Source organism: Xenopus laevis, chromosome 5L, assembly GCF_017654675.1.
Source record: "Xenopus laevis strain J_2021 chromosome 5L, Xenopus_laevis_v10.1, whole genome shotgun sequence".
Taxonomy (NCBI): Eukaryota; Metazoa; Chordata; class Amphibia; order Anura; family Pipidae; genus Xenopus; species Xenopus laevis.
Genome location: NC_054379.1, coordinates 80427440 through 80454369, shown reverse-complemented (window position 1 = coordinate 80454369; position 26930 = coordinate 80427440). Strand labels below are relative to the sequence as shown.

General features: G+C 37.2%; 1 protein-coding gene across 1 annotated transcript in view; it reads left to right on the top strand.

Annotated features, from left to right (window-relative positions):
* Positions 1 to 20704, top strand: part of slc16a10.L (solute carrier family 16 member 10 L homeolog) — a 40577-nt gene extending 19873 nt beyond the window's left edge. The window contains exons 2-6 of the mRNA XM_018263302.2: positions 12845 to 12989; positions 14228 to 14666; positions 15466 to 15609; positions 16994 to 17222; positions 19138 to 20704. Coding sequence (XP_018118791.1) covers positions 12845 to 12989; positions 14228 to 14666; positions 15466 to 15609; positions 16994 to 17222; positions 19138 to 19373 — 1193 coding nt within the window. The 3' untranslated portion in view covers positions 19374 to 20704. The remainder of the gene's footprint in view (positions 1 to 12844; positions 12990 to 14227; positions 14667 to 15465; positions 15610 to 16993; positions 17223 to 19137) is intronic.
* Positions 20705 to 26930: the final 6226 nt, after the last annotated feature.

Genomic DNA, 26930 nt, shown 5'->3' with positions numbered 1-26930 from the left:
ACTTTGTTTTTGAAAATCCAATTTAGGGGCTGCCATACTACTAAGTGGGGCAATCTCTGTACACTGCAATTGAATAAATGCAAATATTTATGACTGGTACTGCTGAAGTCAGATGTACATGCTGTAAATAGAGAAGAACTGTTCTTTGACTATAATAAGCTATACCCAGATCCTTTATTAAGAGGTATGCTTAACAATAAACTGAATACCATTTACAGCAGTTATATTTTATACTGATATGAATAAGCAGTCCTATCAGCTATGATCACTTGCATTAGAAGCTGAAGGAAGATTAGAATGCAAACTTTGTTTTGAATCAGAGCCATGTGGCAAACCATTTATTCTAAACTTGTTGCACAACTCTGCAAGGTTTCCCTTTGAAACCAACTAGAATTTGTTTTAGGGGGGGAAAAAAAGATCAAACATGAAACACAAGCCCCTGCCACATGTTTTTACTGCTGCTCTACATGTGGCACAATAACAAAACATGTCGTAGGCAGAACTTCAATGGGATTGGTGGACAATTGGGTGGAACTGAGCTGATAACTTCATAGGCATCTCCTCCTTGTACAGTGCAAACTTGGTTCTATTGCAAAGCAAACAGATATTCAGTGGCTTAAAATAATGTAAGGTGCCATTGCACAAAACCAGTGACACCACGTTATTGATGCTGTTAGCAAGAGCAAGAATTGTTGAATAATATAAGGGGTGTTACATTTTTGGTATAACTGATCCATGGTTATTAGCATGGACCAAGCAATGGATTTTTAGATACTGTAACAGCAAAGGTTGTAGCATAATACAGATATAAACAGTTTATAGGACACATGAATGGAAGTGCTATGTGCAAAGTGCTCAGATGGATTCTAAATTGAGCACCTATTAAACCCACTCATCCTACTTTGATGAACTGCATTGGATGCAAGGGAACCCTGGTAGTACCTGTGGTCTATATTGCCCGTAATTCAAAGCTTTCATGCATTCCATGATTTGTCCTTACGGTATTCACCTGAGGAAGGTTGTTAGGCCAAAACGTAGTACATGACATCCCTGAAACAAAACACCATGATCAAGTCATATGACGTGTCTCCAGTTAATGTCTTCATCTGGAACCAAACTGCACTTAATTTAACAAAACTGGTATAGACATATGTCCATGGCTGTGCATCATACTCAAGTCATGACAGATGCTGGTTGTCATGAGCTTGCAATAGCACTGGAATGCTGGGGAGGAGCTGCATTATGGATAAAAAAAAATACTGATTTGATACTGAGTTGATATTTGATTTGATACTGATGTGATTTAATACTGAGAGTACTGGTTTATGAATTATGAATTACAAAATGAATTCAGTACTGTTAAACCTACGGCAATGCTAGGGTGTGCTTTGCTTTTTTTTCAGTTGGAGCTACGGTATTTGAGTCTGAGTACAGGCACTCTGAGTTATTTATTCTTCCCAATATTAGATTCATTTTTGTATCATTTAAAGCTGAAGTGGAAAAATGCCCAAATAAAAGTTAAAAATGAAAGCATGTCCAACCAGAAAAATGTGTTATCAGGCAATAAACACAGGCTAGTTGCTTAAATTTTCCAAGTGTGCTGTTTGGTCAATACAGCTTTTTGATAATGTGACTTTTAGGGGCCCATTTACTTAGCTCAAGTGAAGGAATAGAACAAAAAAACGTAGAATTTCGAATGATTTTTTTGGCTACTTCGACCATCAAATGGGCTACTTTGACCTTCGACTACGACTTTGAATCGAACGATTCAAACTAAAAATCATTCGACTATTCGACCATTCGATAGTCAAAGTACTGTCTCTTTAAAAAAAAAATTTGACCCTAGTTCGCCACCTAAAACCTACCGAAGTCAATGTTAGGTAGGCTTTGCTTGCTTTTTTAAGTCGAAGAAAAATCTTTCGATCGATTAAAATCCTTCGAATCGAACAATTCAAAGGATTTAACCGTTCGATCGATCGAACGAATTTTGGTAAATCCTTCGACTTCGATATTCGAAGTCGAAGGATTTCAATTTGGCGGTCGAATATCGAGAGTTAATTAACCCTCGATATTCGACCTTAAGTAAATTTGCCCCTTAGTGTGAATCCACAATTTGGGAATTTTTCAACTGTTACAATTTTATGCATTACAGTAGTTGATACATTTCGCAGCTGCTGCCTATATTGCACATGCTTTCTCAGCATTACTAAATTATGTAACCCATCAGTTGTCAATATTAGTTGAACATTTCCACTGTTTGCTAAATCATTTGTTTAATTTTATTTTTGGTGTTCCCACCAAATTTTTTTGCCACGAGATGACAAGAAACCATTATAACCAATGGGCAAAATTACTCTGGACCCAAGTGACAAAAAATATTGTGGACAATAATATTATATGCCCTAAATTATTGAATGTAGAAAAAAATGATTTTCCCTTGACAAAAAGTGAAGAAGATTGAGATAATGTACAGATTTTTTTTAAATTTAGCTCTCAGCAAGTTTCTAACCAGTTTACATTTTTGTATACAGAATAATTCTCACCCTTCTACTCATATAAACTTTAGATAGTTCAACCTGATATTCATGTAATTATGATATACATTATTAATCCTGCCTAAATAAATTAGACCCACTGTTCCATGATAAAGTTATAATACTGTTTATAGTTCATGTGACTGACTCCATAGGAAACAAAGAAACCGGTTACTATTCTTTTAGCTGCAGGTTGCCCTTATGACTCCGGTGGTGAAACCAGGTAACAAAGCTTTTCTCTTTCTCCTAGGAACAACATTTTCTGCTTCAGCAAGAATTAACATTCTAACTGCAATCTTAATGAAGCAGACATTTGTCATTTGATTAATTACCCATGTTCTAATTTATTTGCTGGGCTTCAGCTCTGTCTAAGACAGCAATATTAACAGTAATTAATAATAACAGAAGAGAACAGTTTCTAGCAAAGCCATTATGTGGCAGAGGTTATTTAAGGAGTTCAGTTCAGCAAAGGACGTAGGGAGGAGGTTAAATTTACATTGTGTAATTGCTTCAGCTTAATCTAATATATTGTTGTAATTGACGGACTGAAATGCTCACAGTTGACTTACTGGAACACAGACTATGCCTAACTCAGCAGGAGAACCTTGCTTTTATGTTGCATTAATAACATTTAATATTTGATATGGGCAGCAGGTTGTCTGTAATGCCCTGCTAGTAAACGTTCCGAATAGTATAACTGGGGACTGGAGTCCAACTGTTCCTTTGGATCATCAGAAATATTAACAAGAAACAGCTGGCTCACCTCTTTTTCAACTCATATATGCACGCAACACACAGCTAGAATAAAAGCCTTCTAAAATTAAAGGGGAAGCTCATCTTTATAATAACTTGAAGTATGGTATAGATTGATCAATGATTAACAACTTGGGGGTATTCGCTTTGCCAAAAATTCACCACGGGCGAATTAAAGTCTATGGGCGTCAAAAATTTTTTGTGGCATGGTGAATTGTGGCAATCTGTAACTTCACTCTTTGATAAATATACCCCTTGGTCTTCAATTAGTACTTAAATATTTCCTATACTATTTCTGTTACTGAGTTTAAAGGGCTGTCTGGTTGTTGAGGGTCACTGACCGCCAAAAGATTCATGGTCTGTGCGACTACATTTTTTATTTTTTGTATGACTTTTTATTGATTATTTCTCTCTCTCTCTCTCTCTCTCTCTCAGTGGGCTGGTGGGGGCTGTTTGGGCCTCTTTGTGGGCTGATTTGGCCTCTGTGTACCTCAAATGCCAGGGCCTATTTTAATTCTCAGTCCGGACCTGGGTTGTGCCTAGTATATTAGCCTTTTCTTGTCCTTTAAAGGATTATACAGTCAATCAGGGTCAGACTGGGGGGTCCAGGGTCCACCAGTGCTGCTGTCTCTGGGCTCCCCTCCGACCCCTCCAACCCTGTCACAAAGCCTCCTCTGGGCCTCCTGCTGCAATCCCCACCCTCACACGTGTGCACATCTTTTTTCCTTTGCAATTGGGGCAGAAGAGGGAGGTTGGGGGCAGCAGTGATAGGTTTGGGCAGGGAGTGAGTCTGGGCCGTCAAGGCCTACTGGGTTTTTTCCTGGTGTCCTGCTGCCCATGTCCAACCCTGCAGTCAAATACTTTGCTTTCCTCATTTTAAACTATAACTGTAGATCTTTCTCCTACTAGTCTTCTGCACGCAGTAAGCTGTCTTCTCTTACCCACAAACGACAAGTTTTTGTTACAGCATTGCAATGACTGTGGTATTTTTTTTTTCTAGAACTGTATTGAAATTTGAAATATTGAGTGAGGACAACAGAAAAAAACATAGAGAATTATAAAGAGTAGATATAATTATCTACACTTGGTACACTGCCTAAAATACTCATATGAGTCTCAATTTGCTCTCTTTGTTGTACCACTAGACACACTAATGTTTGTTTGTTTTTTAAGCTGTTTGTTTATAACGTACCCTGACGTATAAACAAATATTATTTAAATGTAGGGTTGTTACATCAGCACTTATTTTGGCAGCCGATTTTGATAAATACAATGGAATGACAAATCTAACCTTTCTACACCAGAAAGTGAGTAGGGGCCAAGTGAGATTTTTATTTAAATGAATGTGCTTTTGGCATAAATAAGTTGAGCGGAAATGATTGAGATTTCTGTTTTGCTTGGGGCTAGCTTTAACTTGATATCATAGCAAAAGGAGCTCGATGTATCAGCAGAACCAACAGAGACAAATTTGGCCACCTGATCAGAAAGTTTGAATTTGAACTCGCTGGCAGACCACATGTAACAGTCTGTTAGGAACCATGGGTAACAGCTGAAATGGGCCAACACTTTAATGAAACTGGAGAGCCCCCGCCAGACCCAGTCTTCACCCATGCCATTTTGGGGCTCCCATGCTTACTGCAGAGGAACTGATAGGGTTCATATTCATATCAGAGACAGACCAGGCAAGCAAAGTGCAGACACGTTAAGAAAAATGTAGTGACAGGACAAAAGATCAGAAATGTGGTCACAAAACTGGCCACATAAAAAAAAGGCCAACCCCCCAAGAAGGAAGTGAGTCACCCATTAGACAGCTTGGGCAAGGGTACAGTGCAGGAATGAGGGCACCTGAAGTTGGTTTGCTGCTGATTATTCCCTATTGGAGAAACCTGACTTATGGTTCCCAGTGTAGAGTCAGAGCACTATTTTGAGTCTGCTGTACCAAATGTGCCAACCCAGAACATAGTGTTTGGAGATGGCACATGGCACTTTTGTAGCAGTTAAAAATTTAATCTAAGGTGTGTATACAGCTTCAAATGGGTGTGTGGTGTTTGACTAAACCTTAAGGAAGTTTTGGGAGTGACTTCCATTCTCTGCTGTTGGAGTTACAGAAAAGCAATGCCCACCATTGCCTTTAAGCATCCCTAGCTATAACTGCATTGGATTTTCTGTTTTATTTTGCTAGATGTGCATTCATAGTTGTATGGGTATAGGTATTAATTTGCATGATTTTCTAGTTGAATAAAAACAGTTGGCCTTTTTAATTATGCACAAAAATTATATAGTGTGAAGTAATTATCTTTTACTAGTAACTATTTAATTTATGTCAGCAGAAATACTTAGAAAAGGAATTTAAATGAATACTTGATCATGACCACGACTGGATTTTTCAAGCATTTATGGTCCTCCAAAGGTCATCTGGATTTTTTCTACTGTGTTCATATTGATAAGTGATTCATTCAAGATATTTCTACCTTTACAGAATACATTTTTGGCAAAGATGTTATCTACTTAAGTAATAACAGCCATGTGAAGTAGTGCTGCACAAACACACGTACCACTTTTTGAAGTTTTGGGTGTAAGCTGTAGCCGTGTCTGCGCAGGTTAGATATTCACTGAAAAGAACGATCCAGCAGAACTCTGATAAGGTGAAACAAGTGGTTTATTTGTGCCAAAACAAGCCTCTTTCATGGCACAAATACACCACTTGTTTCACCTTATCAGTGTCCTGCTGGAAGATTAATTATGACTGGAAATTTTGCCTGTATTGGGTTTACAGCAGGGACAGAACTACAGGTAGACAAAAGTGGCACAGAAATGGGCATGGACCTTCTGCCTGTATTCCTTCCGGTTCAGATCATTTTCAAGTTGGTTCATTGAATCCCCCTACTTGCCAATGCAGCAGCAGGGGGATTCGGTGTGCGAGTCTCGTAGGGGCATTTTTGCAGGGGTTTGTACAGTTTATTATAGGGATATTTGGAAATAGAAACCTGTGTAGGGAAAACATGACCAAATATACCATACAAGTGTTTTTTTGTGCCAAAACAAGCCTATTTCATGCACAAATACACCACTTGTTTTACTTTATCAGTGTCCTGCTGGAACGTTAATTATGACTGAAAATTTTGCCTGTATTGGGCTTACAGCAGGGACAGAACTACAGGTAGACAAAAGTGGCAATGGGCATGTACCTTCTGCCTGTATTCCTTCAGGTTCAGACCATTTTCAAGTTGGTTCACTTCGCAATTCAGCAGCAGGGAGATTCAGTGTTTGTATTTCATAGGGGCATTTTTGCAGGGGGTTTGTATAGTGCAAGTGCAGGCTGTACAGTGGGGGTACGATCGTCAGGGGGCATGCCTTCGGCACCCTCCCCTGTAGGCCCAGCACTGGTTTCCAGTTTCTAAAATAAATTTCTGGTCTAGTCTCCTACATACATTTTTTCTTATTAAAAAAAACCCTGATATAGTCCATACAAAACTGCAGCAGACTCTTTTAATTCTTTTTGTTATTATTGAAACCCCACCCTGAAATATAACCTGGATACCCATGGTAGTGACCCCACCACCACCTGACTGAATAGTTCCTCTGGAATGAATATAATATCCACTTATATATTATTAATTCAAGCCACATCCACTTGCCCAGGATCAACACGATATAACAACAGTGGAATTTCATTTTGTAAAATTATTACAGGGATGTTTGGAAATAGAAACCTGTGTAGGGAAAACATGACCATATGGTTACCAGTAAGGCCACCCAGGTACTTTGGTTAATATGCATGTTACACTTGCAAACTGTTTATGGCTTATTTTGCAGAAAAGTTTCTATAAAAACACATTTATTTATTGGCAAATGAGTGCCTGACATTGCCTCCCCTTTACTATTCGTTTGTGGCTTACTATACCATCTGTAAATATGCATCTGTTAAATTCTCTCTAACAGAAGAATAAATGAGGAATTGTTCCATGAATAAATATATCACATTCAGTATGCCATTTACGAGCTGGATGTAATCCAGCTACATGTGGTTGTGAAAGGAAAAAAATGTAAACTTGTTTAATGACCTACAGTTCTAATAAATATATTACCTGCTGAATGATGTCACGTACTGCTTGTAATTAGAGCTGTGCCAACCATTTTTATTGGAAAATGTTTATGGCTCATATAAGTGATGAGCGATATCTTAAGCCCACAGACTCCAATGGGTGAAAAAAATTGTTGCGCGTCAAAAAAAAATGTTGCTGCTCATAGACAATGCATTTTGGGGAATTTTCACCATTTCATTGAAGAGAAACTTGTCAGATTCATAATTTATTACAGTGTTACAGTAACCGGAGAAATTATGGTAATTACTTCAGTTCAGTTTTTATTTATAAAGAAAATAATCCCATTCTGGTATGTACTTACTTGTATGTATAATAGAATTTATTCTGCACAGATAGTTTTTGTATCTGCATATCTGTGCTTTTTCAAATCAAACATCATTCAATTATGAAATTGTGCTCTCTGTGACAACAGTATTTTAAAAAAAAATTAAGAAAATGATGGTCATGTAGACCTGATCAGATGTGTTCCACCTTTGCTCCACCCACTATTCCCACAATAATCATTGGGCTGACCACAGGCTTGCACTCTCTTTGGGGCCTGCCAGGGCACATGAGCTGAGATGCATGCAAATCTATGTCTCAGTTGCGTATGGCTAGTGTCACATGTTGTGTTTGCTCATCAGCATAAAAATAACAGCTGTGAAAATACAATCCCCTGCCTCTCACCCCAACTCCACTGAATACACTGACAGACATGGAATCCACCTGCATTCACAGGGCAGATTTTGAGGCACAGATTTTTGCACCCTGTGTGTTCAGTGACAGGTGGATGCTGTGTCAATACATTCTAAAGATGGGGTGGAGGGATGTCGGAGAAAATATAATGTGATGCTAGCGTTAGAGCTTATAACTTGTGTGCTCCTATGTTCTGTTCTGAGATAGCACCACTGACCAGTCACGTTTGAAGTGAGCTGATAGTGCTGAAATTGTAAGACAACAGAGATAAAAGGTATCAGTCAGCTTGTATGTTTATCGATAATTGTGGTCTGCTGTTATCTGCGGTAGCATATGTTTTAAATTAACCCCGGTTAAGTCCTGAAATACCATTTTACTGTGTAAATGTTACAGACAATTACTATGATGAGAGTGCCTCAGCACTGTGGTACCCTTAGCATATATAAAACAGGGGTATTATGGATTGTTTCTCACTAACTGAGGTGGAAATACAGCAAGCAACCCTACTTGTTCTTTACATTACCGTCCTCAAAGTGCCCCTGTTCCTCACAGCAGCCTTTAACTGATTATCCATACCTTTTCTGTGCCATGTGCTCTATTTCCCCAGCAATTGTCAGGGCCGGATTTACATAGCGAGCAGCTCTAGGCCCACCATTGCTTACATGTGCAAGTTTCCTTTGTTGCTTCCAGAGCACTGGGGATTAGCTTGCAGGAAATGTTAAACACTATCAAATCTCCTGAGCATCCTTGGTGCTTTGGAAACAATGCGGGGGTGGCTAGCTGCCCCTAAAATCCTGCCACACTAGGCCCGGGCCTTTGTAGTCTTTCGCCTAATCCGGGTCTGGATATGGACATGGGCACCTCACCATTTCCCAAGGATGCTTGTCTCTATTAACCATTGGCATTACAGGTATGGGATCTATTATCTGGAAACTCATTATCCAGAAAGCTTTTAATTACAGAATGGCCATCTCCCATAGACTAAATTTTATTAAAATAATCTTTTATTTCCTTTTTCTCTGTAATAATAAAACAGTACCTCGTACTTGATCCAAACTAAGATATAATTAATCCTTATTAGAAGCAAAATCAGCCTATTGGGATTATTTAATGTTTACATGATTTTCTAGTAGATGTAATTTATGAAGATCCAAATTATGGAAAGATCCATTATCTGGAAAACCCTAGGTCCCATGCATTCTGGAAATCAGGTCCCATTCCCCGTACCAATATTTTTTGGGTTTCTGTGTTGAAAGTGGTCACATTTAGAACAAAACAAGAGCAGCTTGTCAGGGCTAAGAAGTCATAGAAAAACGAACATACTTCAGCACTTTGCAAATTAAAAAAAGAAAAGAGTTTTATTAAATCAAATAACGGCCAAGTCTTTCACCTTAATAAATCAGGTGCAGCACATTCTTTCTTTTACATCTATTAATTTGATAATAGATCAAATAATAAACCTTTAGTTATGTGAGAGCTGTAAGTCATACCTCCCAACATTTTGGAGGGACAAAAAACACGTAGAACAGCGAATTATTTTGATCACACCCCTTTCTGTGGCCACACCCCCTTTTACAAAATTTGGCAGGTTATGAAAGTTTGAAACTATTTCTCCTTATCTAAACTGTTTTTTTGTGTCTCAAAATTGTTACAAAGTATCTTATTTGCACCTGTTAGCGGTTCTGGGCTCTCTGCTAAAAGCCAATTAAGTGAGAAACTTTGTTTCTTTTTCTGGTTGTTCAGTGCATAGAAAAGAGGGACTTTCCAGTACAAATGAGGGACTGCGGATTGAGCTGTCAAAAGAGGGACTGTCCATCTGAAAAAGGGACAGTTGGGAGGTATGCTGTAAGTTTGCTTTTTGCAAAGTATATTGTGATCACTGGGCTGGTACAGTCCAATAAAAACAGGAGACATTTCCTGCTTAATTATTTGTCAGGCAGTAGTTCTCTTTAAGATTTTCCTCTGTAATGTTGGGAGCTAGGGATGCAGCTAAATGTGAGCAGCAGCTGGATAGGCACGGTTGTGTCCCTTGACTTGAATAATACGTTTCCCAGCATTCAACTTCATTCTGCTTCTCCCACCTCTCTGTACATATCACTCTGCTTGTCTGAATTTAACTACCATTCCTCTGCATATTTCTTTAATCATAATCACTATTCATTCTGTTATGTACCCTCAGAAACATCTGCTCACATAAATTTCCTCTCTTGTCAAATTCCTCTACACCTCCCTCCTACTCTCCTCTTTAAATTACACAGCCTTTTACGTAGGCCATAGATCTAACTCGTTCCATTTATCCCCAGTCTCCCAGCACACCCTAATACTGCACAAAAAAACACATTTCCTTCCAAATCAGCACTCATTTCAGCAGGGTTGATGTTTTTCTGGCCTTTGTTACTAGTTGGCACAACTGGCTGAAATACATTTTTTATGTTAAAAAATATTTTCACATTTTTACTTTGTACAGCCAGAGTTTCCTAGCTGGCAGCAACGGAGAAAATAGTCTCAGGCGTTATAAAAATATTGCTTCATGAAATGAAATGTACTAGAATTTTGAATTTGATATACAAACAAACAGAGCATTTAGAAAGGTTTCTAAGAAAAAATCTATATTCGTATTAGAAACCACACTGCCAATTTGATTTGCTTACGTGCTTATAGCCACATGTGTTTATAGCTTACATGTAATGCATTTCTCACTGTATAAAAGTGGATCAGCTCCTATGGCAACAGAGAAATCAGTACTGAATATGGTGTAGTATGTTTAATTTCTTCGGTTAGCTGCCGGTGTCATGGAAACGTTTTGGCGTATGTGTCCCCTTTAACCAGCTTTCACATCCTGAAAGAGTGCACAAATGCTTGTTCCAAAACCTCCGCCATTGGCTAAAGTGCCTTACAAACCAGTACTTAGGGAAGTGACAGCAGGTTAAAGGGGACACATGCGCCAAAATGTTTCCATGACAACGGCAGCTATCTGAAGAAATTAAACATACTACACTATATTCGTTTCTGATTTCTCTGTTGCCATAGGAGCTGATCCACTTGTATACTGTGGGACTTCATATACAGCTGAGAGACTGAAAGGATCAGGAAAATAAGCCTGAAGGACTGACTTTCCTAATTTTGTATTTATTCATGTAATTCTATATGTGGTAGCCAAAAAACTCCAACTTCACATTATTGTTCTTAAATTGTACTCAAATGTGTATAAGTGCTGCCAAGAACAACAGTTTAAAGGGGCTCTGTAAAGCTACAAATTTATTGGTATTGATATTTTTGGTTGTTCGTCTTTCTCTTTAGGTCTTTTCTTATTCATAGTCAAGTCCCTTATTCAAATCAATGCATGGTAATTTGAACCCTAGCAACCACTGCACTGAGAGCTGCTGAATAAAAAGCTAAATAACTCAAAAACCACAAATAATAAAAAATGAAAACCAAATTGCAAATTGTCTCAAAATATCATTCTCTACATAATACTAAAAGTTTAACAAATATTTTATGCATACCTCTATATATATATATATATATATATATATATATATATATATATATATATATATATATATATATATATATATATATATATATATATATATATATACACACATCTTTATTCTTGTGACGCCATATTACATACATGGATGTCTGTGTGATATTCATGGCATTGCGTTTTACTGACTGAATCCTTCAAAGGCAATTTTTTCTCTTTATTGTTTAAGCTGCATATTTCTTAAGGAGATTTTCTCGGCTGTCGCCATAATTCCAGGGCAGAAATTACATTTTCTATGAAAGAGGAGAGTTGTTGCCTGTATTGTGTATTGTACAATCAAGCCCTGGAGCCATCATGCATTCAGCAGTGTAAAAAGATGAGAAGCATCCTGGCATGTTTAACTTCATTGTTTAACTGTCCTCTTATTGACTGACCTCTGTATAAAAGTCTTTGAGATTGCCAACCACATGACAGTCAGCTCTAACAAAAAATATTTTGCTCTGAGGCAAAGCTGGTAAAATATATACGTATAGAATAGAAAAGATATATTATAACATTTTTTTTTTTATAGTTTCCTTTGTGTAGAAGTCATGTGTGCATCTCTACATTTTAAAAGAAAACAGTGTCTAGTTGTACTGCACAAACATATGATTGCTGCAGTTAGTAGTGACATCTGCTGGTCATTTTGGGGTAAAGCAAAGAGTAAGCTTTTCGGACGGGGGAGAGAACGTAATAAAAGTCGTTAAAGGAAAAATACTAAAAATGTGAAAATGTATGCATTTATATGAACAAATTTTCCTTTGCACAAATTTAATATATCTTATGTGAACCCAAAAACTGTTTAGGGACCACGTCCACCAATTGGTAGAAAGATTGATGCGTTTTTAAAAGTTGCCCAAAGTTGCCTCAGCGAGGCAACTTCGGGCGACTATAGAAAACGCATCGCCGCGTGTCCATTAGCGCAGGCGACTTTGCGTTGTAGCCTATGGGGAAAAATGCAGAGGCAGTTCGGGGAGATAGTCGCGCAAAAGACGAGGCGATTAGTCGCCAGGCGACTAATCTCCCCGAATCTCCTCGTGTGGCCTTACCCTTATGGTTTGCAGAAGCACGCAATGTATGGAATAAAACTATGTAAAAAAATGATGCCACCTTCAAGCATGCCTCAAAAGTCAGCCATCTGCAACTGGAATTCACAATGCAGATATTTAGTATATATATGTGTGTGTTTTGCTTGTGCTATATTTTTTTTAACAGAGCTGCTTAATAATATAGGTCTTTTTTTTCAGCATGGGTAAATTCTCTGTCCATGGGTATGATCTTCTTCTGCTCTCCTGTGGTCAGCGTATTTACAGACATATTTGGGTGTCGAAAGACGGCAGTGGTCGGGGCTGCAGTGGGTATCATTGGACTTCTCTCAAGCTCGTTTGTAAGGTAAATACATTTAGTTATATCTTGATATCTGTCCATGTTAACTACTTGCGTTTGGCTTACTGGCAGCAATACTATTGAAGGGGACTTCAGGCACACTAGAAAATCCAAGGGGCCGCAAGTATAAAGGGAAAGAGTTTTTATTTCAGTTTACATTAAAAAATGAACATCTCCTAATGGCCCTATGCATTTCATGCCCCTAGGGCACTTAGTCATGGGCTATGTAATCATTTACTTTATACTTTTGGCCCTGTGGATTTTCTAGTGTGCCTTAAGCCCCCCTCCAATGGTATTGCTGCTGGTTTATTCCACTCCCCACCTGAGAGTCTGGGCTGGTGCACCTGGACCCCCATTTCAACTTGGTGATCAACATTAGTTATTTGTGACACTCTTTCAGTTTTGATTATAATTTTCACTCTGCAGCACAGAGCACAAAGAAGGAAGATGATCATCTCCATGGTACTTTGCCATGACCTGAATTTGTTTTGCACAAAGACTCAAAAACATTTGAATATTTTTTAAAATGTTTGGTATTTATTAAGCACAAAAAACTTGAATGTAAAACTTTGGCATCTATGTAGGCCATTTTTTAAATTTGAGATTTTAGAGTGCTGTTTTAGGTTGAAAACTCACAAATTCTAGGTATTTCGGGTTTTCCACAATTGTATTCAATCTAGTTTTTTTTATATTCAATTTTTTTAATAAATCATCAAAAATTCGAAGTAGAAAAAACCTATAAAACCTCACAAATTAAAGGTTTGATAAATGAGCCCATAAATGTCCTTGATAATGGGCCAGTGCAGAATACAACTTTTTTTGTATGATTTTGTGGTCACTTACATAGTGGGGAGGAGAACCCTTTTTGAGAAATACATACATAAAACTGGAGTTATTCTGGTGCAATTTGGAATAAAATAAATTATTTGCATTGTACACGTCTCTTTCTAATAAATATGGAGTGCTGCCTTTGCAAAGACTTAATTATGTACAAAACCCATTTACACTGTATAGATGTTTGGCTCTGACTTTTTTTTAAATGAGTAGGTACAAAATAATTAGGCATTCTGTCTTTAAGACATTTATCACATTGCTTAATTTGATAAATGAAAATAGGCTGTATGTGATAAAGCCAACATAATATAAAGAGAAAACGCTGAAAATTCTAACCTTGTGTTTTTTTTATGAAATAAAATAATAGATAGCCAACACCTTGTTAAGTATTTGTTGGTCTCTTTCTTCAGCTCTTTGGAGCCCCTGTATTTCACATATGGGATATTATTTGCCTGTGGATGTTCATTTGCATACCAGCCATCACTCGTTATCTTGGGACACTACTTCAAGAAGCGCCTGGGCCTGGTTAATGGAATAGTCACTGCAGGCAGCAGTCTCTTTACTGTCTCACTTCCCTTCGTTCTGAGGTTCATGCTTGACCAGATCGGCCTCTTTAACACACTGCGTGTCCTATGCATCCTGATGTTCATCCTCTTCTTGGCTGGATTCACATATAAACCATTGGTCCCGCAGCGAAGCAATTTGGAATTTAGAAAAAATGGAAAGTTCAGGTGTCCATCTGTCAACAAAATCTTCAATTTCTCTATTTTTAAGTCTAAAAGTTACTGTATATGGGCCTTTGGAATCCCAGCAGCACTTTTTGGCTACTTTGTGCCTTACGTTCATTTGGTGAGTACACTTTTTTTCCAGCTACTTGCAGTGATTAATTGTTACTAGCTATTATTAGTGGTTATAGGAGATTTCATGTTTTTCGTTATAGTCACACTTCACTTAGATGTGTAATTTATGTTCAGACATTGTAAAACTTGAGTTCATTCAGTACAGGCGAGGGACTTGTTATCCGGAATGCTTGGGACCTGGGGTTTTCCAGATAACGGGTCTTTCTGTAATTTGGAACACCATACTTTGTCTACAAAATAATCTTTTAAACATTATATCACTCCAATAGGATTGTTTTGCCTCCAATAAGGATTCATTATATGTTAATTGGGATCAAGTACAAGCTACTGTTTTATTATTACAGAGAAAAACTAAATCATTTGTAAAAGAATTGTAAATTATTTGATTAAAATGGAGTCTATGAGAGATGGTTTTCACATAATTCTGATCTTTTTGTAATACAATACAGCTGGTCTGGGCAGCTAAAGACTCTTTTCTACTAAACATATTTTGCCTGTTCTTTTTTAAATAATAATTACATGATCCTATTGATTTTCATTGGAATGTATTATATTCCAGTATGCTCAATATCTTATTCAAGGTGTACTCTTTCTTTAAGGATTGGTTGTACTTAACATACATGAGATTTACAATCTTCGTAGAAAACTCCAAACCTAGACACATTATAGTTCCTTGTTATAAGCAGATTTCCCATGAGCTTGTCCCAGTGGCTTTATGATTATGGTATTCAAAGAGTACATTAGTGGTTAATGGTCAAATAGTAATGGTTTTCACAACTTCTCAACAGATGAATCATGTAAGAGAGAAGCTTGGAGAAGATGTAAAAGAAGAGGTTCTCTTATTATGCATTGGTGTCACATCTGGGGTTGGAAGATTAGTCTTTGGAAGAGTTGCAGATTACATTCCTGGTGTGAAGAAAGTCTACTTACAGGTACAGCGCTTCCTTATTTGTTTATAATTTGACAATATTTTTTTTTGTCTTAATGAAAATTGTAAATTAGCCAGACAGTTTGGAAAGTTTTGCTAGACAAGGACAGCATTATGTGCTGCTTTGCTAATGGGTCTGGGCTGTGGGCAAAATATTTGGATCAGCTAGATTTGCCTAAATCGATTAACAGAATTGTGAAGAAGCAGATAAGGCTGATTCCTGTACAGAAGGGACAGAAAAATTCTCATTTCAATTGCAGTTATATTCATTAATCATTGAACATTTATAAAGAATATACACAGTGGCGGAACTACCGGGGGAGCAGGGGGTCCGAGCGGGCCAGTGCCCGCACGCCCTCAGGGCCCCCTGGCAGCCCACGCGCCACTGAAATGCGGGCTGTACGGAGGGGGCGGGGGCCCGGCTGCGCGTCACGCATCAGGGCCCGTCCCCTTCTAGTTACGGTACTGAATATACATTTGCAAGTTGCTTGGAAGATGTTCGTTTTGGGTTCCCAATCCTTTCATTGTAACAGCTGTAAGACTTCCTCAACATTAGATCAGTGCCAGTGCTACTTTTTGTTTTTTTCATTTTAATTTTTATTGATTTAAAGGAGAACTAAAGCTTAACTAAAGAAGTAGACTAGAAATGTTGTACATTATGTTTTGGGCTTATATACCAACCCAAGGCAACTACAGTTATTTAGCGGTATTGCTGATTCACTGCACATGCTCTGTGCTGCTCTCACTTACTGAGCTTAGGAAACCACTCACAATATACAGTATACAGAATATAAATGTCACAATATAAGGCTGATTAGTAATTAATACAGATAATTACTACATGGCAGCACAGAAACCAGTGCAATTAGCATCAGAATTTAATAATCAGCCTTGTAGCATCAGCTTATATTACAGGCCAACCATTTTCTGCTTGTGATAACCCCTAAGTTTAGCTTCTCAACAGCTTCTCAGAGCCCACTGAGCATGTGAGTGTTGCAGACACTTTCCAAGATGGTGACACCCTGTGACAAGTTTGAAGTCCTGAATCATTGCTGCTATTGAGAAGATAAAACTTTAGGATGGTGCAATAAGTTCAGTGTATAAAATATTTTAGGGTTTAGTTCTCCTTTAAAACAAGATTCAAAAAGTAGCGAATAAGGTATATGAGAGTGACATGAATCCTAAAGAAATATAGGTCAGGTAAATCATCCGTTAAGGTCTCTAAATAAAACAAAGAGTATATGGTGTTTATTAGGTAATTTGCTAGAATATTGCTGCTGCTGCTGCTACTTTTGAAATTCCTGATGGTGTTTTATTGCAACATCTGAGTTTACAGACGAGCAATGGATGTGTAAATGTTTTGTAAATAAAAAACATATTTTCTGCAGGTTGTCTCCTTTTTTTTCATTGGCTTGATGTCAATGATGATTCCTTTGTGCCACAACTTTGGAGGGTTGATTGCTGTCTGCCTTTTCATGGGCTTGTTTGATGGCTGCTTCATATGCATAATGGCTCCAATTGCCTTTGAACTCGTTGGACCAGAGAATGTTTCTCAAGCAATCGGATTTTTGCTTGGCTTTATGTCCATCCCAATGACTGTTGGCCCACCCATTGCAGGTAAATACAATAATACATTTATATATAGATGAGATGAATGCTTCATACCTAGTTATGCTTTGCCTTCAGCTATATCAAATGAGTGAAGAGTAATTTGGTAGAGATTGTGTGTTTTTTATTTCAAAGATCATTCAGACAGACATTTGGAATGAGTGATCACAATAGGTGGTCAAATGAGTCACTGTAAAACATTGTGTCCTCTTAGTACTGTAGCTATCCTAAGGGCCCTCTCTCACGGCATTTGAAGCTGCGGTCCCCTGTGTTCCGGTTTTATGCGTTTAGCAGAAGGGGAGCGCAGGAGTAGACGCGCTGGATTCTTTTCAATGCGGCTGAACTCACACAGACGCATATAGGCGTCGAACGCAGGTAAAATGCAACATGCTGCTTCCCAATTGCTTACATGCGTTTGTGCATTGAAAAGAATTCAGCACGTCTACTCCTGCGCTCCCCTGCGGCTGAACGCATAAAACCGGAACGCAGGGGAGAGCAGCTTCAAACACCCCTGAGTAAGGGCCCTTAGAAATATGCTGTTTTTTTCCATTCATTTAGACAGGAAAACTCAGAAGGTCTGTTTGTATGTTAGGTGCCATGTCAAATCTGTTACTTAGGCTAATCATCACCTGTATTTTAATAAGGGAACAGAAGGGAAGCACTTTTAACCCTAGCCATATGTCCCATAAACAGCTGATTTGTAAATCGTAGTAAATTAGACATTTTGACTTCTTGACAACTTCTTGACGTCCTTATAATATATAGCGGAGGTCAACAATATTCATAATCTGTATGCATGCGGTAACAGCAATATGTTACAATACAGTATAATATATAACATGAGTTAGTATTGTATTATCGAAATCTTACAGGCTGTCCTGGATATTACTGGAACTACAAGATCAATGTCACATGGGCAGTTTTTAGCTCTACTATTTCATCCAGCTAAAAAACTGCCTGCGACTGCTTCTGTTAGTTTCCATTCTTTTGAATAGACACACATTTAGGTGTTATTTACTAAAATCTGAATTTATCTGAATTTTTACCACGACCAAACTCCCATGCCTGGTTTTTTAAATTGAATTTTTTTAAATTGTGCAAAAACTCAAATTGCTCAAATTTGCTTGACTCTTTCTGGCTTTCTTCCCAAATTGCTTGAATTTTTTTAATTTTTGCCCGAAACCCCCAAAAAAGTCAGATTTTTGAGCTAAGCCTAGCGCAGACCAAAACTTCAAATTGAGAAAGGTGCCTCTCCCATTGGCTTCTACAGGACCTCGACAGGTCTGAGATAGCCAATTTTCAGATTCGGGATTTTTGCAGCATCGGGGTATAATAAATCAAAAAATTAGAGTTTTTTTTCTCTAAAAATTTGAGTTTTCTAGTGAAAAAACAAAAATTGGATTTTAATAAATAACCCCCTTAGAGAAGGCTATCTCGTTGTATAATAGGTCTCATGCTTTCATATATCTAAAACCATGTTATGAACTAAGGGGAGGCTGCCAAAATGTTATCTAGAACTCTGTTATCCAGAAACCTCTTAATTACAGAAAGGCCATCTCCCATAGACTTCATTTTATCCAAAAAAGCCAAATTTTTAAAAATCATTTCCCTTTTCTCTGTAATGATAAAACAGTACCTTTTACTTGATCCAAACTGAGATATAATTAATTTTTTTTTTTTAATTCAAGTTTAAATTATTTCTAATAAACTTTAGTAGACGGTGTGAAGATCCAAATCTCAGAAAGAACTGGAATTCCCCAGGTCCCAAGTATTTTGGATAACAGGCCCCATACCTGTACCTGAAAACAGCCATGAACTCAAAATAGTTAACAATGTTGTAGCAGGTTGAAACTGCACTAATTAAGGTGGTGCATACTTCTATACATCACTATAAACATATTAATTCTGTTGTCTGATTCTTCAGGTATTCTGCATGACCGCCTTGGTTCCTATGATGTTGCATTCTACCTGGCAGGTATTCCTCCTATCATTGGGGGGATTATACTATGCCTGATCCCATGGATCCATCAAAGGACTTTGCAGAAGAAAACAGAAGCTGTGAATGGAGAAGCTGAAGAGAAAATGCTAGAGAAACCTGTCAGCACATTGTGGCCAGGCACAGCGGAAAATGCTAAAAAAGAAGATGCCTCAGTAGCATAATGGGAACAATTTACAAGACAGGAGGAATGTTCAGATTTCCCTTGTAACTTCTTCCTTTTGCCTTTCTTTTTTTCATTATTTTAAAGACAGATGTGAATATTATACCAGGTGCTACAAAGCCAAAGCTGTAAGATTACACTAAGCTGGTTCCCTGCCCCTGGGAGTCTGCCATTTTGGGTTCAGCCAAGGCAGGCAGAGTTCTCACTCATGCTGGAGGGAAAGGAACTTTCTATAGGTATTCAGGAAAACTATGGATTTTTGCTTTAGTGTCATACAGATTTTGTATTGTTAGCAATGCTTAGTGTTCCAAAAGTGATTTTACTAACTCCATACCACATGCTCAGGTCTCTACATTTAACCTCTACCTGATCTACATTGCTATTTGTTTTCCATTTGTGACTGGGCCCTTGTTCTGCTGCCTGACACTAGTTACATTGGGATTGTGTCTATTTACCTAAATGAATAGCGCTGGATATCAAGGGAAGAACTGTTCAACATCTACAGCATATTAGTGATAAAGCCATATCAGGTAGAACTATCATGGTTGGAGCAGGTTCAGACTTCATCGTTCCCCCAAATAACCGCTGCCTTAAACTGAATGCTGCTGTTAAATCATAAATTATTCAGTGATTTCTAGTAAAACAGGGTTTTGTTGTTTCTTAGCAACAAAAATAGAACAGTTTGTTCATAATGAAGTACATTTAAGCACATTTCCAATATACATGAATACAACTAAATGCATTGTACATTTTGTAAAAGTTGTTTCTATTGAAATCAGTGCTTGTCTGTTCTCTGCACTGCAGATCCTGACTACATGCATTACTGAAACAATGTAGTAACAGTCAGCTCTCCTACGGCCATGACTTCATTACCCACAATGTGCAAATATATAGATATAGAAGGTGTTAATGGATCTTGTAACTCTATCCACAGAAAGAATGGTGTCATTTCATGTCCAGTTTATAAAAGAAAGCTATGCAAAACTTGCTGATCATGGTGTCCATTCCATCATATGAACCCTCAAATCCAACAATAAAACTAAACGTGGAAATAAAAGAAAAACATGCAGAAACTTCCATATACAAGAAATACAGGCTTTGGTCATTGCCTTTGGTGGGTTCACAGACCACAGTCCCACATAATAATAATAAGGTTTATTTTTATATGTTCACATATCAGTATTTCAGGGATACTAAGCTGATTAATCCTCAGTTTTAAAAACAGGGAATGATGAATGTTAAGTACAGATATGGGACCTGTTATCCAGAATGCTCAGGACTTGGGGTTTTCCGGATAACGGATCTTTCCTCCGTTCGAACGATCAAAGGAATAATCGTTCGATCGAACGATTAAATCCTTCGAATTGAACGATTCGAAGGATTTTAATTCATCGATCGAAGGATTATCCTTCGATCAAAAAATTGATAGGAAGCCTATGGGGTTTTAGGTGGCCAACTAGGGGTTGAAGAAATTTTTAAAGAGACAGTACTTCGACTATCGAATGGTCGAATAGTCGAACGATTTTTAGTTCGAATTGTTCGATTCGAAGTCGAAGGTCGTAGTCGAAGGTCGAAGTAGCCCATTCGATGGCGAAGTAGCCATATTCGACCATTCTAAATTTGAACTTTTTTTCCTCTATTCCTTCACTCAAACTAAGTAAATGGGCCCCTAAGTCTACTAGAAAATCATGTAAACATTAAATAAACCCATTAGACTTATTCTGCTTCCAGTAAGGATTAAATAAATCTTACTTTGTATCAAATACAAGGTATTGTTTTATTATTACAGAAAAAAGAAAATTTTTTTTTTAAAAATGTAGATTATTTGGAAAAAATAAAGTCTATGGGAGGCAGCCTTTCCGTAATTCAGAGCTTTCTGCATAACGGGTTTCTGGATAACGGATCCTATAGCTGTACTGTACTTTCGTTTATACCAAATATATAGTGATTGTGCCTGCAAAGCAATGCAAAAGCACAGAAGCACAGTACATTTTTGTACAAATGCTCACATGGAAAACAGCTTGCACTCACACCCAGGGACGACTTCTGGAGTTAGATGTGATAAGTAAGAGCACCACAGTATGCATTCTTACCCCCACTATATGTTATGTAGTTGTGTTTATACATTTAACAGCCAAAAACAAAAAGATGTTAGTTTTGTAAATACTGATTCATTTATTTTGATACTCCATAGTTTGTACAGGCAGAATGATTCCTATGTTAGTATGTCAGACCATCAATGCCAAAAATATCTACGGTATTACCCCAATAGAAGCTTTATCTTTTCATCAAGTTATTAAGAGCACATTGCATTACACATACCAATGTTTTTTTTATTATATTGTCAGGGAAAAGGTATAACATATAAAATATATTTTATGTTTCAGTTATATTCATGTGCAATCAGTAGTAAGTACATTGTTGATTCAGTGTTTACAAACGCAAGGGGTTACTTAATAGAGCCAGGACAGAAGTACAAGAGTACTAAGGGGTGCAAAAGAACATGTTTAGCAGGGCAGGCTACAAAGGTCCAGGCCTAGGGTGGCACAAAATTAGGGTGTGCATGCTGTCCAGCCATATCTGGGGCACTGGGTGGGCAGGAGATTTTGATAATTGTTTAACTCTCCCATGCCAGCAGTCCCCAGTTGCAGGAAAAAACATGGAGTAGAAGGGTGTGCATGTGTGCTTGTGTACCAGGGAGTGAAGGATGGATAAGTTATGACTGTTGCACATCATGGGTTGCAGTTGGCCTAGGGGCGTACAGGTTAGAAATTGGTGAGAGCACCTCTGTCAGGGTTCTAGCTGTTCTTTGCACCTCACAGAGTGTAAAAACCATGATGGATTGTGCCCATTTTTTGCACCTTGCACTCTGTCCTGCAGATAGTAAATGAGCCCTTTAGAAGTTTTATTCTAGTGTACTTGTAATTTAAAGGTCTGCCAAAGGTTAACCAAAGGGGATCTATTGCGAAAATTAAAATACAATCAAATAAAAATTCTGTACCGTTAAAGAAATACTCAAGTTACTCTTGAATATCTCACTCTCCACAACCTGTCACTCTTCATGCTGAGGTCTGGGTCAGATTTTGATTGACAGGTAGGTCTAATACGTCTTTAAGGGGGCTCAAATAACCGACTCCAGCACAAACAAAAGATAACAAAATAGCAGACTCTGACAAACACCCTGCATGCAGAGAAACAAGATTTCCATCAGATCGGCAGTTAAATAATGTTACATGTTAACAGCATTTTAAACTAATTGACAAAGACAATACCTTCATAAGGAAAATCTTCTTGACCTCATGACATTTTCCATGGCTAAGTTTCATGCCTGTGCTAAACGTTTCCTGCAGTGTTTCTATATATAGTGTCGGTGAAATGTTATCCACTGGCAACTGTGTCTCTTTTTACTAAACTTTAGCCTGGCTGGCAGCCATTTCTGATTATATAGGTTTCTTTCTTTGGGGAAAAAGAAAGGCGTTTAAGGGATGGATATAACTGACTCTGCTCACTTTAAATGGACAAACATATTGTACAGTATATGTAGAAATGCAGGGATCTCCTTTTGGGGGTTTTGGCACACCCTATGCAATATTTTGCCTTTCTGGGCAAGGATACAAAAGCAGGAATGTTTAAGTCGAATATTTCTTCAATGGAATAATAAAAACAATTACATGTATACTAATAAAAGTCAACATATATGCATGATTTTATGTGTATTTCATATAAGCAAAAAAAAACTAATAGTGTGCAATTTCTTGCTGGTAATATGGGGCCCTACCTTATAATAAAATAAGGAAATGGCTGAGGGGTAGAGAATTTTACATGAACGAGACATTAGACCTTATAGACCTTGTGACTTTCCCCATAAGGAACATTGGGGAATATTTACTGGGCCTTAGCAACCTGACACTCATTGGCATAAAAATTTGGAAGTTAAAATAAATAACTATAGGGTTATGGGACATGGGGTGCATTCTGTGTCACTGCATTATTTTTAAATCAAATCCACAGTAGTAGTGCTTTCACCTTTCCTATTCGTCTGAATGGGAGGCTGTAGTAGCACATTCCACCAGTTGTAATACGCTGGCAGAAAATGCGTCCCCTGTGCTATCAACCAAACCGTCTAACAATTTATGCTTTCTGAAAATATTTTATTTGATTTTCATGATAAACAAATAATAACAGTATGACAGCAAATTTTATGCAGATGAAAGACAAGTTATAATCGATACAATGGCATAAAATTATTAAAAACTACTTTATGCTTTCTGGTTAATATAGAATCCAAATAGCATTTTATTCCAGGATAGAAAAGATCAAGGCAATGAACATTGACAAAAAACAATCAATAAACAATGACACTAAAAATACAAACTGCAGAACTTTCAAGATTATTTGCATCTACACAATAATAAAAAATGCCTTCAAGTGCTACATTTTACCAGTGCTGTTGCCTCTACTGTAAGTTTAAAATGAAGCATCTAACAGCCCCTATGTCAGTAAAAAATCCCCTGCATCACAATATATTCCTAGTTATGTGTTGTGTATATGCAGATTATGGGCAAAGTGGCTTGGAATGTGGGGTAGAAATACAAAATTCTCCTTTGTGCAAACTTGAGTTGAAAAGGAGCATTAAGCCACAAGTAACAATCTGAGCAAAAGGATACTTAGAAGTCTAGTAAACCTGAATACAACCCAGCATAGTTGAATACAGATGAGACGGAATTCCCTGAGAGGCCAAAAATTATTTCTTTATTAATTTGATTCTAAAATGTGTTAAGCCAACAGTGCCATGGCATGATTTAAGAGGGCAGTTTATTTTTCTTCAGGCATCTGGCTATTTTTTTAATAAAAACTTTGGGATGATTTTGTATGGGATAAAATGTAGATATAAAGGTACAAAACACAAATATTTATAAGTTGAGCAGGTACTTTATTATCAAGGCGACTGTCAAATTCCCTAGAAAGTGTGGGTCAGGTATATTTTCAACTTTTAAAGGATAATTAAATCAACTGGCCCAGCCTCCTTGCACAGGACTTTTACTGCCTCTGCACATTGTTACCTCAATGGGAACATTAAGTGAACACACAGGAAAAGGGATTCCAAAAGCCACATTTATTTGTGACAGGCAATGCAACATGTCTAACAGAAGCAGCGACAATCATATTTGCAGTGATACCTAATCCAAAAACGACGTTTACAAAGAAGGAACCTCTGAGCCATTCCCTGCCAAGTTACTCATACACCCGTAACGGTCTACATGATCTACATCACAAGGGACTATATCAAATAACCCATACCCACGATAAAAGGCAGTTTGGTTTCTCCATGCAGAATGTGTTTGGATTTAATAGTTGTAGCTGCTTAATAGTATGCATAGCAGGGTTCTTGGCACTGACTTGGTAAGTGAGGCGGATAAACTTAAGCACATATGATACAGAACATATAAAGACACAAAGTAGAGAAAGGAAGGGGGTAAGGAAAACCAAAGGGAACCTCAGCCTTAAGATTACAGTCTCTTTAAAAATACGTGTCCCACCATCTATTTATAAATATGGCTCTGCTTATGCATACTGTATATTGAATCCATCAAAACAATACTTATCCTATCCTGTTAGCTAGAGACTTCAAATAACCTACATGCTAGCGGCTAGCTCTCTGGCCACGTGACCAAATAAATTGCTCAGGGGTCCTTTGACCATGCAATTTGTGAGCCTTGTAGTACCTTGAAGCTTGTGTGTTAAAATATATGGATCTTTGTGAGATTGAGGCAAGTCCTTGGGTCCTGGACTGTTTATATTTTGTTTTGTTTTTCTTATAAAGCAGTGTTATTATTCTTTACAGTGATTTTCCTAAAGACGCTAGTGATCAATATAGTGTCAATAGATGTGAGTACAGATATGTATATAGTCCATGCATTCGATCAATGTACCTTGATGTTAAATCATATCCGTTTGTGAATTCTTCCTTTTTACTACATACCTACAGTATTTACAAAGTATGCTTTATATATGCAGTAGAACCCCCATTTTATGTTTTTCAGGGTACCAGAAAAAATGGTGTAAAATCCAGGAAAATGTAAAATTAAAGAAATGTATTATGCATTACAACAATGTAAAATGAGGGAAAACTTAAAATCAGGGGATGTAAAAATGGGGGTTCTACTGTATATATATATATATATATATAGTGCTTTCCATATGAAGTATTTTTTAAGAAGGTTTATTTAAAGCAATAACAATATCTGAAATACAAGATACAAGATAAATATAATATTAAGATGTCCTGGTACCGAAAAATTCAATATCAAATTTCATTATCAATGTTTTTATTGAAGGTAGGAAATTGTACTTTGACCAAAGCCAAAGAGCTATGGGTCAGTTTCCTACCAACAATCTATTCTGATTGGAGGAAGGAGGCCCTTAACATATTTAGGCTCCCCTGCCAAGCCCAAATTAGGTGGTCCAATTCGTTTGCCAGATAATAAATTGCATGATGGCTAATGCTGTGTATTATGCATTCCACATCCATGGGACTTTTAATGCTTTTTTATGTATTCCCCTGGATGGAAGTGAAACGTCATCATTAATGAAAATCCTTTTGAAACTAATAATGATAAACGGTATATTTTATGGTACCTTTGGTAATCCATTTGCAGTTAGCAGATGCCTAGTAGTCAGATTCCCAGCATTTATTTAACATTCCTCTAGAACAGTAGGTACATTATCTTGAAATATTACTTACATTTCGAAGGTCTCTGCTGATATATTCAATTGGTCCAACGCTTTATAGACCTAAATGACATGATTTTTTAAGAGTTACAGTAAGGTGATTATAGAACCATTGTCAATTCCCGGTGTAATTTTATATCTTTGTTCTGAAATAATATTTTTACTAACATAGGGAAACAAGCACAATGTCTTGTGTTGCTATTTTTGGTATTTAAACAACTAACACTTTTATTGAATTCTATGCAATGAACGTAAAATCCAGGTAAATATGATTTATATATATATATATATATATATATATATATATATATATATATATATATATATATATATATCTCATTTTGAAGCATAAATAAAGTACTATACTCTTAATGTCTTTTTATTATATTTGTGTCCATAATATTGTTACTGTTTTATGAATCCGTGTTTATTTCTTTTTTTAAGCCTCACTAACTTCTAGCCAATTTTCCACAATGACAAACTATTAAACTGTTTTAACATTAAGCAATTTCAATGAAGGGCCAATATATAATTGTTTTTATTTAGGACGACCTAAATCTGAATTTTTTTGGTCTACTTCTTTAAAAAGTTTTTTTAAAACAACCTATTTTAATAATTAAGGAAAACAAATAAGAAATACATTATATATGTGTAAAATATGGAGATTTTAGATCAAAAAACCCACAGCAGTACTCGCCCAAATGTTAAAAGCATAGCCCAGAAGTCAGCGAACTTTAGATAGCAAGGTGGAAAATGCCACTAATAGTAATGTAACGCTTTCTTGGGCTATCCTGCCAATTAGGAGTTAAGGGTGTCCAGTTAAGTA